Below are 15,434 nucleotides of genomic sequence, written 5' to 3'. Positions count from 1 at the left end.
TGGGTATAGGTTTGATTTTCTTCAAATTTAGTGCTGATACCCAGGTGTCCTATTAAAAAAGCTAAATTATAAGCCCAGATACTGAAATATCAACACTAATTAGGTCTTTTAGACACACACTTTTAGATGCTGTTTAGAAAATCTACATTAAGAAGAGTGTGGGCAAAGGATGAACTTTCAACATTAAAAGGAGTAGCACTAAGTAACTAGGCACTCAAATTCTCATTCTTCATTTAAAAATAGAGACAAAGCATTTCAGTGACCATAGTCTAAAGAGAACACAACACTGTTTCTTTGTTTAGGCTAAACAAAATAGAAAACAGAAAGATTAAATGCTGTTAAACACAGGTGATATTTAAAGTTCATTCAGCTTTAAAGCTTGACAACATATTATTAGAAGAACCAGAAAGTCTAAAAAAAAAAAAAGTTTCTGTACATCACTACAAAGGTTTTACCTTATAATTCAGCTGCAACCCAAATTGTGACCTTCTTGAAAGGTGCCTGCAGCCCCCAGAAACAGACATTTGAACGTTTCTAGTTTGGCAGCTGCCTGGGAAGCATAAGCAATGGGATGTCGATTCACCAGTCAGAAAAACCTCCAGCCTATTTCTGTTCCTTTCAGCAGCATCAGGAATACGTTGCAAGACACCAGCATTTACTTTTTTTGAAAAGGCTTGATGGCCATGAAGACACAAAGCCAGCTGATTTTCTTTCTCCATGTTTTTTCACTTCCAGCCTTGCTTCCAGACGCACACTGGTTAAACTCCACTGCTGCAAGCTGAGCATCTCTCTACGGGGGGAAAGGGAGACCCCTACACTCACACCACTTTCTGCTCCCTGCCATCAGAATGGCCAGTCTTACGCCATGATTAACCCCTTCCCAACCCCAAAATATATACAAGGGTACTCCAAGAAAATTGGTAAAATAAGCTACACTTTGTGGTTTGGGTTGGGTTTTTTCTCCCCCAGGTCTGTATTCTTATTGGCATGCTTTTTGTGTCTGGGTTTACGCTTTAGGCACAGACTCATTATTCCTACAGTGTTCAACAGAGACTGAGTGAAGAATCACATTTTGCTTACTTTCTGAACATCACAAAGGTAATACTACGAAAAACACCAGTGAGTTCATCTGCTAAACATTTATAAACAGGGAATGGGAATTTTAACACACACATGCACAAAAGGAGAGAGATGCAAAAGAACAAAAAGAATTCATCTATCACTTGAGACAAAAATCTATACCCCTCCTCAGTACTTGCTCCTTTTTGCCCAGGCAAGCGCACCGAAACAGTTAAAATTCACCTACTGGTAATTAGCAGAAGATCAGAATTACATAAAAATCAGGCTGAGAAATACCCCAAGCGAAGGCAAGCTTTACTTACTCACAGGAAACACACCACCAGAAGCTGCCCATTTACCAGCCCCAATGCTGAAGCATGCTCCGCATCACGGCATCTCACGGCGCTTCACAAGAAGCACCACGGCATCTCACGGCGCTTCACAAGAAGCACCACGGCATCTCACGGCGCTCCCCAGGCGCTGGCCCCACGGCCACCGCTGCGGAGGACAGGCACACCGGGGGAGCAGATGCCCACCCAGCCCGAGGTGACACAGCCGGCGGGGACAGACGGATCTCTCTGGCTCCCAGCCCTATGGCAGCCCACCAGCAGCCTCCTGAGAGTTTTTGGTGCCTGTTTCCATTCAGCCCAGGTCTGGCATTTCCTGAAAACCGGACTCGGTTGAAGCTTGAGAGCGGCATGTAAGCGTACCCATTTTGTTGTAGTAACTCCACATTACTTGCTTGCTTCCCAACACCACCATGCACAAACAGGTCGTCTTTCGGTCCTGCTGGTACAGAGCACAAACCTCTCATCTCCAAGCAACCGCAGTAAGGGGTGGCAGTAAAATCTGCCAATTGCTATGTAAGTATTAAATAGAAAGAACCCGTCTTTCTGGCAGCACACATGCACCATTAAGTAAACCAAATAACTTCATTTTAGATGACCAGTACATTGTACTAAACCCAGATAAACATCAGCGGTTTACACCCTGTCCTTTTCGAGGTCTAATTAACATCCTCACAGGTTGTAGGGACCTCGCAAACAAAGTTACAGGGAACCATCATAAAACGTGCCCCAGTTTGTGCCACATACCTTTATGCCAAAAACTACACTGAAGACACGCAACCAGACATGGTGTATGAGTGCAGACCACAAACATGTCAGGAAACAGCTATTTAGTAACAGTCACAGCTAGCTGACCTTCAGGCAGAAACTCAGTAACCCGATGATGACATTCCTGGCCCCTGGACTGTCTGCAGCATTTATTTTGGCAGTGGTATAGAAAATCCACTGATAATATATTTTGACCAGGAAGCACTGATCAGGAAACCAGCAAAGACCTCGCTCCTGTCCCACAGGGAGCCTGGAACACCTTCCCCTGGAAACCCACACAGGCCCGCTTCATCCGAGCAACACAACAGGTTTCAATAACCAAGAGAAATCATTTTAAGACCTTAAAATCCAGTAGCACGGCTTGCCTCGAATTTGCAGCACAAGAGCAATATGTGCCTAGAGACCGGGAACTTCATAAGCCCAGCGATGACAACCCTGAGCTCCTCCTGGGCGGAGGAAAACCAGGCAATTTGCTCAGAGACTGCGCTACCCAAACTAGAGATGTTCCATCTAGAAACAGTTTGTGTAAACTGTGTTTTTTAAAAAAAAAAAAGACCAACTTCAGAAATAATTCTTGGGAACCTATTAAGAGAACAAACTACATATAGTTGTTTATCTGAGAGTATCACCTGGGAGTTTACACTAGTTTACACAGGCCCCCCTTACAGCAGTTCATAACCTCTGTTTTGGAAGTGGCGTGTCCTATACCTGCCAAATCACAAGCTCATTTTCTGAGGCAATCGGGTTTGACGTTAACACAAGGCTCTAGACAACCTCCTATCCAATAGCTGCTAAAAAGATCATCTTTCCTTGCAAAAAGCCTACAACTTGTACAGATTACTTTGTAACGAGCATGGGAACCCTTTTTCCCATAGAGCCCTGCAAGCACTTTTGCCCAGATGCAGATAAAATTTTCATTTCTAAGTCACATACCCTATGTGCCTTAGTGTCATCCAATGATGTGGAAGAGAAGTCATGAGCTGTATGAAATCAAGTTACAGACCATGTGCAGCCCAGAGGCTCTCATTTCGGTTTCATTAACCCTCTTCCCAATACAAACAGCATCAGAAACGCCAGCGCCTGTATCGAAGTCGTCTCAAAATGGTTCTCTCTACACATCGACCCCGCAGATGCAGCCATCTCCATAGCAATGGGAAGGATCTGAGAAAGTAGCTCAACTCCAAACTCCCACCTAGTACCTGCAGGGACAGCCTCCAAACAAAAAAAAAAGCCCCACTCACTCCCCTTACTGCCAAACACACACTGGGGCTGGGAGAGGGGGGAAGCTGCCCGGAGAGCGTTAATAGAGCTTGAATAGGGTTATCAGTTTGTTTGATGTAATCAACAACATTACCATGTGCACATTATAATGAACGTACAGACATCTGCAGAGTTTGATGGATGAGCTGATAGCAGGCGAGTTATAGAATCCATCTGGTTGGAAAACCATTGTCATTTCAGCTAAAAATCACATTAGCAAACTCATATCACAACTTGGTATTATTTAGCTTCAAACTAGAATACCAGAGTAAATGGTATACTTTTTTTTTCTGAAGAGAGCTTGCAAAATATTCAGCAACTTGACACTAATAGCAGTATGGCGGGATTTTTTTTCCTTTTTCTTTTTTTTTTTAAATGCACCGAGTGCTTTAGTTAAGTCTGAGAAAAAAGGAAGGTGGTTTTTGCCTATCTTGCAACAAAACCTCTCTTGAGATATGGGTCTGCTCTGCATCAAGAGAGTTTCCTAGTAAATGCGTGAATGAGTGCTTCTATGAGAAGCAAGATTATAAATCCAGAGCATCAGTAAGGACTGATGAAGCCTAGGAGAACTTAAGAAGCCCTAAGTCAAGGCCTGTATTTTCACTCTAAGAGGAGGTAGAGGACTAAAGCTTGGAAAAATCGCATACTAAATTTACACTTGCAGCAGTACCCAGAGCATAGCATGCTCAGCAGGACACTGCACTGGTCAGTACATCCCACGTGAAAGACGCTCACACACCACACGTGAACCTGAGCTGGGGCAGAGGCCAAACATTTCACTCATGTTTCACACAGGAAGATTTCAATTTTGGCTGCAACCTACCAAAGCGACAAACGAGGCCAGAAGACACTCGTGCACATACTTGCTCCCCATTATAACACCCAGCAGACAGCCACGAGCGGCATTGCAGCACGCTGTGCTCGCACCCGCGCAAAACCCGTCCCTGGGAGCATCCCGCCACGGACAAGCGCATCCCCACCCCGGAACACCGCAAAACAGGGAATGCTGCCGCAGCTCCCAAAGCACGAGCAGCTCTTTCATCTGAGGCTCTCCCATCACCTCCTAAAGCACGAGCAGCTCTTTCATCTGAGGCTCTCCCATCACCTCCTGTGCAAACACAGCACGTATTTCAAGCTACACGTACCAGGGTTGAAAGACCGTTCCCTCAAGTCAGAGGGGTGACACGAGTTTCCCTACGCAGCAAATCCAGCCTCCCATGGGGTACCCAAGCAACGGCACCAGCAGCTGAGGTGACACAGGCAGCGACGGAAGGACTTGCCCGGAGCTCAGAGAGGAAACTTGTGGCGGAGTCAGAAAGAAAACCCCGTTATCTCGACTTCCGGACCCCTCTGCTAACCGCCAGACCACAAAACACTTTTATTGTAGGATAACATTACAACAAATAGCCATTTTCTGTTAGCAGAAAACCCACTTTGCAGTTTTACTTTTAAAAATCCATTTTTACTCCAACTCCGTAGGATCGCAAGCCAGCCTTATGATGCAGCATAAACAATTTTTCCTTCCTTTGCATGCCCCAGTTTTATTAAGTAATCCCCATAAAAGCAATTACTGAGCTTTGGATTGAAAAATAACTAGGGAAAAAAAAAAAAAAAGAAGAGACACAGCAAATTCTGTGTATCTTCATTTGCATAGAGATCCCCTCCCTCCCCCCTTCTAAGGTTTCTGCCATGAGGTCTTTTATGTCTCTTTCAATAATCATATAATTATATGATTCCTAAAGTACACGCTGGCAACACTTCAGGGGATTTTAGTCATTACAGGTGACAAGACTTTTCTCTCATGTCTAATGCTCACTAGGATTTCCTTCCACTTCATTCACAGATAAGATGAAGAACCGAGTGACACCCAAAACCCTCTCCCAGACAGATTTGGGGGGGAATCAGCCCTCTTTCTTCTCCACTGTGGATACACAGAAGTGGGCAGAACTGAACTGTAATGAACTTCAACTGGAATGAAGCATTTTTTCAATTAAATGGCCCATCATTTTTTCCCAGGCACCACGTCCAACTATTTTAATGGCTTTCACATTTTTTTCTTTAATTTTACAATCTGAAAGAAATGCCAAGGTTCCATCAAGGACCAAGAACGCCATAACTCCATTTCTTCCAATGGTTGCAAGTTATTAACAAGCTGTCAAAACACCATAATTATTTTATATCAAGTTTGACTGATTCCATAAACATCTCTTAGCTGCATACTATCTTGAGTCTCGCTCCCCAAGTGCAAGTATGTGCTCAGGCTAAGTGGAATAAAGAGGCTCCACGTCCTCTTCGACAGCAGTGCAAGAGACATTTATGAGCCACCAAAAAATCAACGGCAATAACACTTTTATTAGCTACTGCACTTGATGTCATTGTAAGGTTTGAGACACTTCTTCCCTTAAAATTCTTCGGGGTTTTAGCTCGTCTGTACAAATTAGAGCTACCAGGAAAGAAACTGCAGCCTCGCTAACCAACAGGAGGGGTTAAAGAAACGAGCTTGGTGCCCGTCAGCATGCCACAGCCCGCTGAATAGCCAGAAGCCCTAAATTATCATTTGTTTCCCAACTTGGGCTGCACACTTCCTCCTAACCTAAGCATCTCCTCACTAAGTACAGGCTAGATCACGGATACGCTAGCATCAGAGTAAATCAATCTATATTTGAAATTGGAAAAAAAAACCCAAACAATTACAGTCATATTTTCACAAAGCTAAAAAGCACAACTGTGGGAGAGGAAGATAATGCGATGACATTCAAGCACAAACACTACAAACTTCACGTTCAGACTACAGGCACAAGTGCACTATGTATATATATATTTATTTATTTATTTTCTGAATGCCTCTGTATCACAACCTGTTCAGAAGAGAGCAAGGCAGGCTTTGGACAGAGGAGAGGAGCCCAAGCGCAGCTCCCTTGCCCTGCCGACAGTGCCCGGCAGTCCCCAAAATAGAACATTTGCCTTCAAATTGCCATGTTTGTGTGGCACAACTATAGATAGCCAGTACAAGATTAAAAAAGCTTTGCTCTGAGCACAAAGGGAGAGACAGGAATGGTGCCATAAGCCCATGTTTTGCAGCCAGTAGCACAGGGAAACCATTTTGATCCCTTCAATCCCCTTATCCATGCCAACCACTGACCTTGCAGATGCAACTTTTGTTCAAGTTTAGTCCCTTTTTGGCTTGAAGCAAGACAGAGCTACAAAGGCAACTCTCTCCATTCATCTTGGATCATGCAAGCGCTATGTACATAGCTGCCCCTGCGCTCCTCTTCGCCAGGCGTTTCTGAACTTCGGATCCAGCCACTTCGTACAAAATAATTAAGCTACCAAAATCGACATGCACCTCTTCACCTGTCATTAGGGCTCGGCACATCTGCTGGCCTGGCTGGGCACAGGGCGGGAGAGCCCTGCGGCCGCGGTTCGTCCCTGCCCAGCTTTCACAATTGCTTGCACCAGAGGAACTGGACCGACAACTAAATGCAGGTTGCAGGTCGTGTTTTGCCTAGGCAGCTCGGAAGCTGTTTAACCCTCTCCTCCATTTTAAACATTTTGGATTAATAACATAGAGACTGATTTCCTTTCAGCATTTGAACAGTATTCTTAACAGTTCATTAGTTTTGGAAAAGAGACTATTTTTCAAGGAGATGGAACAGGGCTGGTAAAATAGTGCTCCGACTCTCTTCTCTATGCGAGGAGCACGGCTGGAGCAGTCACAGCCCCTGTTGTGCTGAACACAGCAGAGCCAGAAGATATTTAAACAGCAAGAGCCACTTCACCTACATAAAACTCTTTTATACCTTTACCATGATAAACTGGAGGCATTAAAGTGCAGTGAATTGGAAATTGTTCTCACTTACAGCTGGATGTTCACATACAACTGATACCAAGATGCACGCCCTACGTACTGTATTTCAAATCTTTATTTTTTAAAAATATTGCATCAAGCAGGACACAGTGTTCCAGTTCTGCTGATACTGTTTGCTCTCAAGCGCTTGCTGCGGCACCACAGACAAACTACACTATGTTCCCCACAACCTGTATCACCAGGACAAAGACCAGAAGCTAAAGAAGCTGAAGCAATAAGCACATTTCGGTTGCACTTTCCCCAGCCAAGACGCACACAGGTTTAGGATCTTTAGGCGTACAAAGCCCACCAGATCTAGTTAAGCCTGATGCAGGAGGAGCAGCCTGCAGTGGCTGTGCCTGGAGAATTCAACACCTCGCACCAAGAAACAGAGTGCAGGAGAACAGGACACCAAGAGGAAAAAAAAAAAAAAAAAACACACCCCAAAACCTTTATATCAGTGTAACTGTCTCCTGCCCAGATATTGTATCTCTGTACCTATATGAATTTTTAAAGAGGTACAGTTGTGCGATACATCAGCCCTTCTACAGAGCAAGCAGGAACCCATCAAAGAAAAAGTGAAATACGCCAGGCTGGTCCTTCCTGGCTCCCCTGTTCACTGTTATTTTCCCAGAAAGTAACATTGTGATAGTCAGTCTCATTCTGTGAAATAATTGAGAAAAACAATAAAAAGTGCATCTTATTAGCATACTGAGAGAATAGTAAAGTATTCAGTTCTTACTAGACAAGAAATCGAATGCACTGCTGGGAGTAAACATTAATTTGGATCCAATACCATCTATTACTTGGGTGAAGTGGAACACTAATTTTATTATAAGCCTTTTATATAAAAAAGAAAACTTATCTGAGCAATACAGAGTACCTTATATTTCTTAAATATTATATATTAAAATTTTTTTAATTAATTATAATTTATCTTCTGAATTTCTCTGTGGCGGTTGGTCCACTTGACATTTCAGCAAGCTTCATCTCATGTTTTACCCCAGGTCGCAGACCACTGAAGAAAGGCTGAGCAGTTATGCTACAAGAAATGATTTTGGAAAAAATGGTAAGATATTAAGAGGTCTTTCAAAAAACCTAGACAGACAGGGTCGAGTGCAGTTTGAGCTAAAAATGAGACCTCAGGCAGGGATGAGGGTGACCCCTGAGCTCGGCTGAGATTTTCACATGCCGTTTCCTTTCTCCGATGCCATTGCAGCCACGTTAAATGCACTCATGGTGCCCCGACCCAGGCTGCAGGCATCGCCCGGGTCGGGGGCTGTACTCGCCGCGCACCCAGTCACTCCTGTTGTGCAGCTCGCTCTCCCGTGTGTAACACGCCCGTTGATCCCCGCAGGTTTTTACTGATGAGGTAGAGAACTCCAGCTCCAACAAAAGAGCTGGATCCTTCCTCACCACGGCCAGCCTTTGCGGGGAACCTAGCTCCCCTTGGTTCCTGGCCCAACCAAGCAGATATGTCAGGCTTTCCAGAGCTCACCCCTCTGGTTTAGGTCTGCATTAGCCACCTCTTATACCTTAACAACAACAAAAATACCTTAAGTACCCACTTTGGACAAGATGCAAAAAATCAACAGCTAGGAGAACAAATCAATGGAGACTAACAAGCCTTTGGGAAAACCAAAAGGCGTTCACAGCCTTTAGAGCACCATCCAGAAAATCATTAGCTTTCCTGAGGTTCAAAGCACTTTTTTTAAAGGAATAACTGGCCATCAGAAACACTGACTTGACACACCATCACTTGACAATTAAGTAGAAGGGAAAAACACTTAAATATCTAGAAACTTGTTTGAAAACATAAGACTAGCTATGGAAAAAACTAAGCTGCAAAGTACGTATAGAGAGATATGATGATAAATGAGAAGTTACATAGCTAGGTCAGTGGAACTAGCACAAAACCTTTGGAACAGGAAGCTGCAGTTAAATGCACTGGTTTTCTTATCAATGAGAGATCAGAGCAACAGTAACAGCACAGTGTACAACACACATGTGAAAACAGCCTTATCAAGATAACAGCTGAAGAACTTATGGATTCTGTCCAGAAGTCTACTATCACCATTAGGCTTTCTAAACTCTGCTACGCTCAGGCACAAACAGCAGAGAAGGAACTGCGATTTAGCACTACCAGACCCCTGGATACAAACAAAAAAGTAAGAGTGGGCAAAGTGTTAATCTCCTTACGGTCTGCAACCAGATGCAGCTGGGCCCTAACTCGGCTCCTAAGGGCAGCATCGCCACTTCACCACGACGTGCACGAAGTCAAGGTCTGCCTCTTTTCAGCTCGGGGATCTACTTCCGCACAACGTGTCACTCCACGCACATTTGCGAGCGGATTCTCCAGGAGATTCTATAAATAGGTTAAGCATTCCTAAAAAACCCATTCACGCGCACACCGGGAAAGTTAAAATTTCCATGCAGCGTTCCAAAGCTTTGCTGGAATCTGTAAAAATGATAAACAACAGCCAAAAAGAAAACACAACCCCTTGTCTTTCCAACTACTTTGGGAGAACAATTGCTCTCAAAGATCGCATTCATTAACATTCTGATGAAGTTCCCTTTTAGCGCTGTTTTTCATACTTGAAAGGAACAGCTATGATCAGAGAGAGCCCTCAACTACCGACTCACTCATTTAGATTCTCTCGCTCTGATTCACCAATCACCTTCAAGAATAATTAGCAGCTTCGCCTGAACGTAATGAATATACACACATGCTTACATACATACCATTCATTTCGGAAGGCGGCAAGAAATCCCCCGTTTCTCAGCCCGCCAGCTCTTCTGACCCCCGGCATGGGAACCATCTCCTGGGCAGCACCATCACCTGATGGTTTTCCAGCAGCTGCCCATCTCGCTGACCGCCCCAAGCCAGCAGGTCAGGGCAAACTAAGTTTCCAAGGTGTTAACTCCAAAGTTGTGTTCAGTGACTGGGTATTTAAAAAAAACACACAAAAAAAACCCCAAAAAACCAAAACACCACTACACATACATCAGCTGCATCTAACCTGAGTTGGAGCCAGATTTGTACAGGAAGATTCAGGGGAAGGAACGGAAAGGGGAAGTTTTCACTTCTTATGCACAGAAAGAGGTTGCTGCTAGCTTGTCTGTGGGCTTTCTCTTCTTCTTTTTTCCTTAATTTAAAATATATATATAATCAACTCTGTATATGAAAGATGGTAGGACAGAGGATCTGTAAGTTAAGTCACAAGTATCACTGAAACAAGATGCAGTATTTTCAAATGACAACTGCCAAAGGAAACATTATCACATGAGTTAAATCAAAATCCAGAATGCTTAAAATTCACACCAAAGAGCCAAAGGAGACTTCATAAAGCCATTCCTCAGTATCAACCTTAACTGCTCACTCCCCCAGGTCAACACAAAGGAAGAATATATATATATATATATATTTATTTATTTATTTATTCTGTAAAGCACCCTTTATTTACAGGAACACCAGTGGTGAGAATTTTCTTCAGTGGGGAAGGGGAATTCACAATATTTGGAAATAAAAAGAAAAACAAACAAAAAAAAACACTTCACCTCTCCCAAATGCTTCTACCATTAAGTTCTGCCTAACCACTTAGAAATTTAATTTCCAAGGGGAAGCCCAAAGCTTAGCTAGCCTATAAAATGTAAATCACAGATCACTGTAGCATCAAGTGACAAACAAACCTAGAAGAACACAAGAAAGGACCACAGTGAACTACCACATATGCAACAAAAGCTCCTTTTAGGATTAGAAATTTCATAAAACAGACTTTCTTAGTTCAGCACTGTCCCTAGGCCGCGTACTCACTTTTATTCTTTCTCCCCCCTCGTGAACATAGAAGGTTTCAATTCTTACCTATTTTCAAAATGTGATCACAGCAGATTTTAAGAACCCTGAAAAAACAAATACTCACTGAAATACCAATCTCCTCCAAAGCAGAAGAAAACCACCTGTGGCAGTCAAGTGCACGAGAGAACACAGCTCCACACCACACAAAATGACCTTGCCGTTTCAGTCATTCACAGGGGCATATATTGCTTTAAAGTAAGTTTTGCCTTAAGAATCCCCTTCCCTTGGCGCTGCGTCAAATCTGCCAGACATCACCCATGGTCAAAGGCAGCGCTGCATGGAAAAATCCACACAACACGGAGTATTTTCTCCTTTTTAGCGTTACCAGGATTTACGAAATGCACACAATCATTAGGGCTCTCCGAGAACCTCGAATACAACAGGCCTCCTAGTTCAGCACCTGAGAGAAACAGAAGAGTTCTGCTCGCACTATTCCCTCCGAGGTGCCAACTACCATCCGAGATGCTGAGGTGCACGTGTTCTCTTGCATGCTGGTAAATACAGTAGAAATCAATTAATTTCAGGTGGTACTGAAGTCTTTTGCAAGAGTTTGAAAGGGGACAGTTTTGTAAAGACATACTTTTTCTTTTTTTTTTTTTTTTTTAAAGAAAAAAAAAAAGAGAAGTGCTTCCACAGACAGATGCGCTTTGGGGTGGCAGAAGTTTAAGGTCACCTTCTATCCTCGTGCGCACTATTATCAAGGTTATGGTTTGGTTGATTTGATAACAAGGCTTATCCCATTTGAAAAGCCCGGAGTTTTCCCTGTCAGCCCTGGAGGGACTGCACTATCATTTGAATTCTATTTCCTGATAATGTGCTCATCATGGTAGAAAATTTCTGCAGGAAGATGAATTTTACTTTCTTCACTGACAGCTCAGTAGAGACTCAGGGGTTTAATTGGACCTATCTGCTGATGCATATTTGACTAAGAGCATGCCCAAGAAAAAAAAAAAGAAAAAAAGGAAGATACAGACAGGTCTACGGCTTGTTTTAGAGGCACGAGAAAGTGGATCGCCCGCTCATTATCAGTTGTGCATAGACAAAACAGTTGGCTTTCCTCTTAGGACAACACCCCACAAATGACACCGCAAGAGGCCAAAGAATAGCCATCGCTGAGCCAACACAAATCATACACACTATCTACACACCTAGTGCTGCTCAGGGACTGTGGGCTAAACGTCCCTCCTGAGCAGAAGTCCAGGCTCCCCAAGCAAAGGTTTCATCGCCCTGACGCCAGGGTAGACGGCCAAGGCCACTGCTGACACCTCCGTGGGAGCACAGGGACCACCTCTGGGACTTCGAGAAGTTGGTTCCACGAGCAAAAAAACCGCCCGACGATGCCACCAGAGCCCCGAGGCCTGCGTGGCCGGAGGGGTGGGCCGGGGAGAAGCGAAACCCACAAACAAAATGGGATCTCAAAGCCTGAGCCAAAGATGTTAAGAGATCCTGGGGCAAATCTGAGATTATTCATTAGCCTGCCCGCACGCAACCCTTCGTCACTGCAACGGGGGTTAAGTGATACACGAGTGACAGGAAATCTGAAGTAGGGAGAGCACCCAAAACTTTGCCTACGTTTTTACCACAGCGTGTCAAAGAAAGCAGGCAAGGCACCAGGATTGCTCATATTTACTGCAAATTCAAGTTGTTGTGCCCGTCGAGTGACTTGTTCGGTGCTTTCTCTGGACAACTCACTTCTTCCCCTCGCATACAAACAAAACAAAAATCAAAAGCCAAAGTCTTAGTTTGTCAGTGCCCCTCTGAAAATATTAAATTTCCTGCTCTGCTTAACTTAGCTCAGACAAGGCAGGCAGTATTTGCTCAGCAAATATTGTTTGTAATAAGTTAGACAAGCAATATTTTTTGCCAGCCTATTAACACCAGAAAAATATGTACAGTCAACAAGAGATGAAGAATTTGTTCAATTACTTCAAAAATGGGAATTACAACCAAGGGATTATTATCCATTTAAACATCTCTTTTCCACAAAATGTCAAACACTAGCCATTTGCTAACAATCTCCGGAGACAGATAAAGTAACATTTTGGCAATGCAAACACAAACTCCTCGGGGCGGGGGTGGGGGGGGGGGGTGGGGTGGGAGGAAGAAGGGAGGGCGAGCGGGAGGGGGAAGCTCCACCATTCACAACAATACCGGACCATCCCAACACATATTTTGCAGCCCTCCGCCATCCAATTAAAACCCCAAACAAACATTTGACTTGCCCCAAGTGATAGTTAACACCAGCCGGAGCCGGAGGGAAAAGGGGGGCTGGGGAAAGGGATGGGGGGGGGGGGGGGGGGGGGGGGGGGAGGTGTGCAGCAAGTTGCCAGCGGGGCTGCGAGCACCCGGGCTGGCTCGCCACCCTCCTGACCGCAGCCCCGAGATCCCTCCGGGCTGACAACCAGGATTAACGCACATTAATTGCTATTTGCAAAATTCAGCAGCCTGAAAGCGCCGCGCTTCCTTTTTCAATTTTTTTTCTTCCCCCCCCCCCCTTTTTTTTTTTTTTTTCTCTTTTTCCTCCCACCCCCTTCCCTTTCCCCCAACCCAGCCTACCCCCCCCCCCCCCGGCTCCCCAGGAGGGAACAGCTTTCCCCCCCCCCACCCCCCCCCCCCCCCCCCTTACCTCCAGGGCTTCCAGGGTGTTGAAGCTGGCTATGGCGAAGCCATCGATCAGGTCCTCTTCCTGGGAGCTGGACTCGCGGCGGCGGCGGCGCGGGGGCCGGGCGGCGCGGGCGGCGGGCGGCGGGCCCCGCGGGGCGGTGCAGTTCTGGCCGCCGTTCTCCTTGCCGGGGCTCGGTTCCTTCTCGGAGCCCGAGGAAGGGCTCTGGTTCCGCGGGTCGCGGGCCGCCGCCTCCCGCCGCCGCACGCGGTCCCGCTGCGACCTCGACCTCCGGCTCTGCCGGATTTTCCCATCCATCGCCGAAGAAGAAGAAGAAGCAAATTTTACACACACAAAAAAAAAATATTAAAAATAATAATAATAAAAATAATTAAAAAAAAAAAAAAAGGAGAAGGCCGGGCGGGGGGGGGGGAGGGCGGGGGGGGGGGCGCGGGGGGGGAGAGAAAAGTCGCCCCCCTCCAACTCACCGCTTCCCCTCTCCAAACCCCGGAGCCCCTTCAAAAATAATAACAATAATAATAATAATTTAAAAAAAAAAATCAACAACAACAACAACAAAAAAAAATCCTGCTGTTCAGACCCTCGGATCCAGGGCGATGATAATCCACAGAGCAAGGCTGGGTGGCGGTGGCGGTGGGGCGAGCGGCACACACACACAAAAAATATTAAATCCACGGAATGACCTTGACAAATTTCCACCCCCCGCCCCCCCCACCCCCCCAAAAAAGCAGAGACGGGAAGAGGAGGGGAGGAAAAAAAAAAAAAAAAAAAAAAAAAAGAGAAGGGGGGGGGGTAAATATCTGGATCAGGACGAGGACACCTCGGATTCACTCGGCGCGGAAGAGAGAGGCAGATCCAGGAGGCTCGACCCAGCTCGGGATAATCCAGGCGCGGCGCCCCCTCCCCGGGGGCAGCGCCGCTCCGGGGCCCCGCTCCGGCCGCCGCGCACCGCGGCGGGGGGGCCGCCGCCGCCGCCGCGCTCGCCGCCCAACTTTCTTGCCGCGGAGCGAGCGAGACAATCCCTGGGCAGCCCCCGCCGCCGCCCGCCGCCGCCGCCGCCCGCCGACGCCGCCGACCCCTCCTCGCCGGGCGCCGCCGGCGGCTCGCAGCCCCCCGCCGGCGCGGCGCGGCGCCCCCGCCGCCGCCGCCGCCCGCTGCCGGATGGCGCTCGCCCGCCCCAGCCCCAGCCCGGCCGCCCGCGGCGCGGCGCAGCCCCGGCCCCCAGAAGCGGCTCAGTCGGCGCTGCCCGGATGCCGCCCCATTCTCCCCGAGCTGGGACGCGGCGCTAGCACCGCCCGGCCGGCCGCGCATGAGCAGGGCTGCCAGCTGCGCGTCATTCCCCGGCGCAGGCCCGGCCGTGCCCCCGGCCCCCCCCCTTCCTCCTCCTCCTCCTCCTCCTCCTCCTCCTCCTCCTTCCCGCCCCGCCGCCGAGCGACCGCCCGCCCTGCCTTCCCCCTCAAGCCCTCAGCGGGGGTGGGAGGGGGCGCCGCGGCCCGCCCTCGCCCCCGCCGCCGCGAAAAGTTTCCCCCCTTGCCGCCCCGGCCCGGCTCCCTCACGTCCTCCCTGCCGCGGCCCGGCGACCTCCCCCCCCCCGGCCCCTGCCCCGCTTGTCGCCTCACGGGGCCGGTGGAGCCCCCGGGAAATGGAGAGGGGGCGGCCGGAGGGGCTGGCCGG

At 47.2% G+C, this 15,434-nt stretch overlaps 1 protein-coding gene across 17 annotated transcripts in view; it reads right to left on the bottom strand.

Moving 5' to 3' along the window:
• The window catches only part of FBRSL1 (fibrosin like 1), a 559,238-nt gene extending 545,099 nt beyond the window's left edge, over window positions 1–14,139 (bottom strand). For 16 of the 17 annotated variants that reach the window (XM_049804585.1, XM_049804593.1, XM_049804586.1 and 13 more), the window contains exon 1: window positions 13,764–14,139. In XM_049804585.1, coding sequence (XP_049660542.1) covers window positions 13,764–14,057 — 294 coding nt within the window. In that variant the 5' untranslated portion in view covers window positions 14,058–14,139. Of the gene's footprint in view, window positions 1–4,579; window positions 4,720–13,763 lie in introns of those variants that run through there. The other variant, XM_049804601.1, reaches the window with a different exon arrangement.
• Window positions 14,140–15,434: the final 1,295 nt, after the last annotated feature.

Source organism: Accipiter gentilis, chromosome 7 (assembly GCF_929443795.1).
Source record: "Accipiter gentilis chromosome 7, bAccGen1.1, whole genome shotgun sequence".
In the NCBI taxonomy this organism is placed as follows: Eukaryota; Metazoa; Chordata; class Aves; order Accipitriformes; family Accipitridae; genus Astur; species Astur gentilis.
The sequence above is the reverse complement of the archived record's forward strand: the minus strand, read 5'-3'. Positions and strand labels throughout refer to the sequence as shown.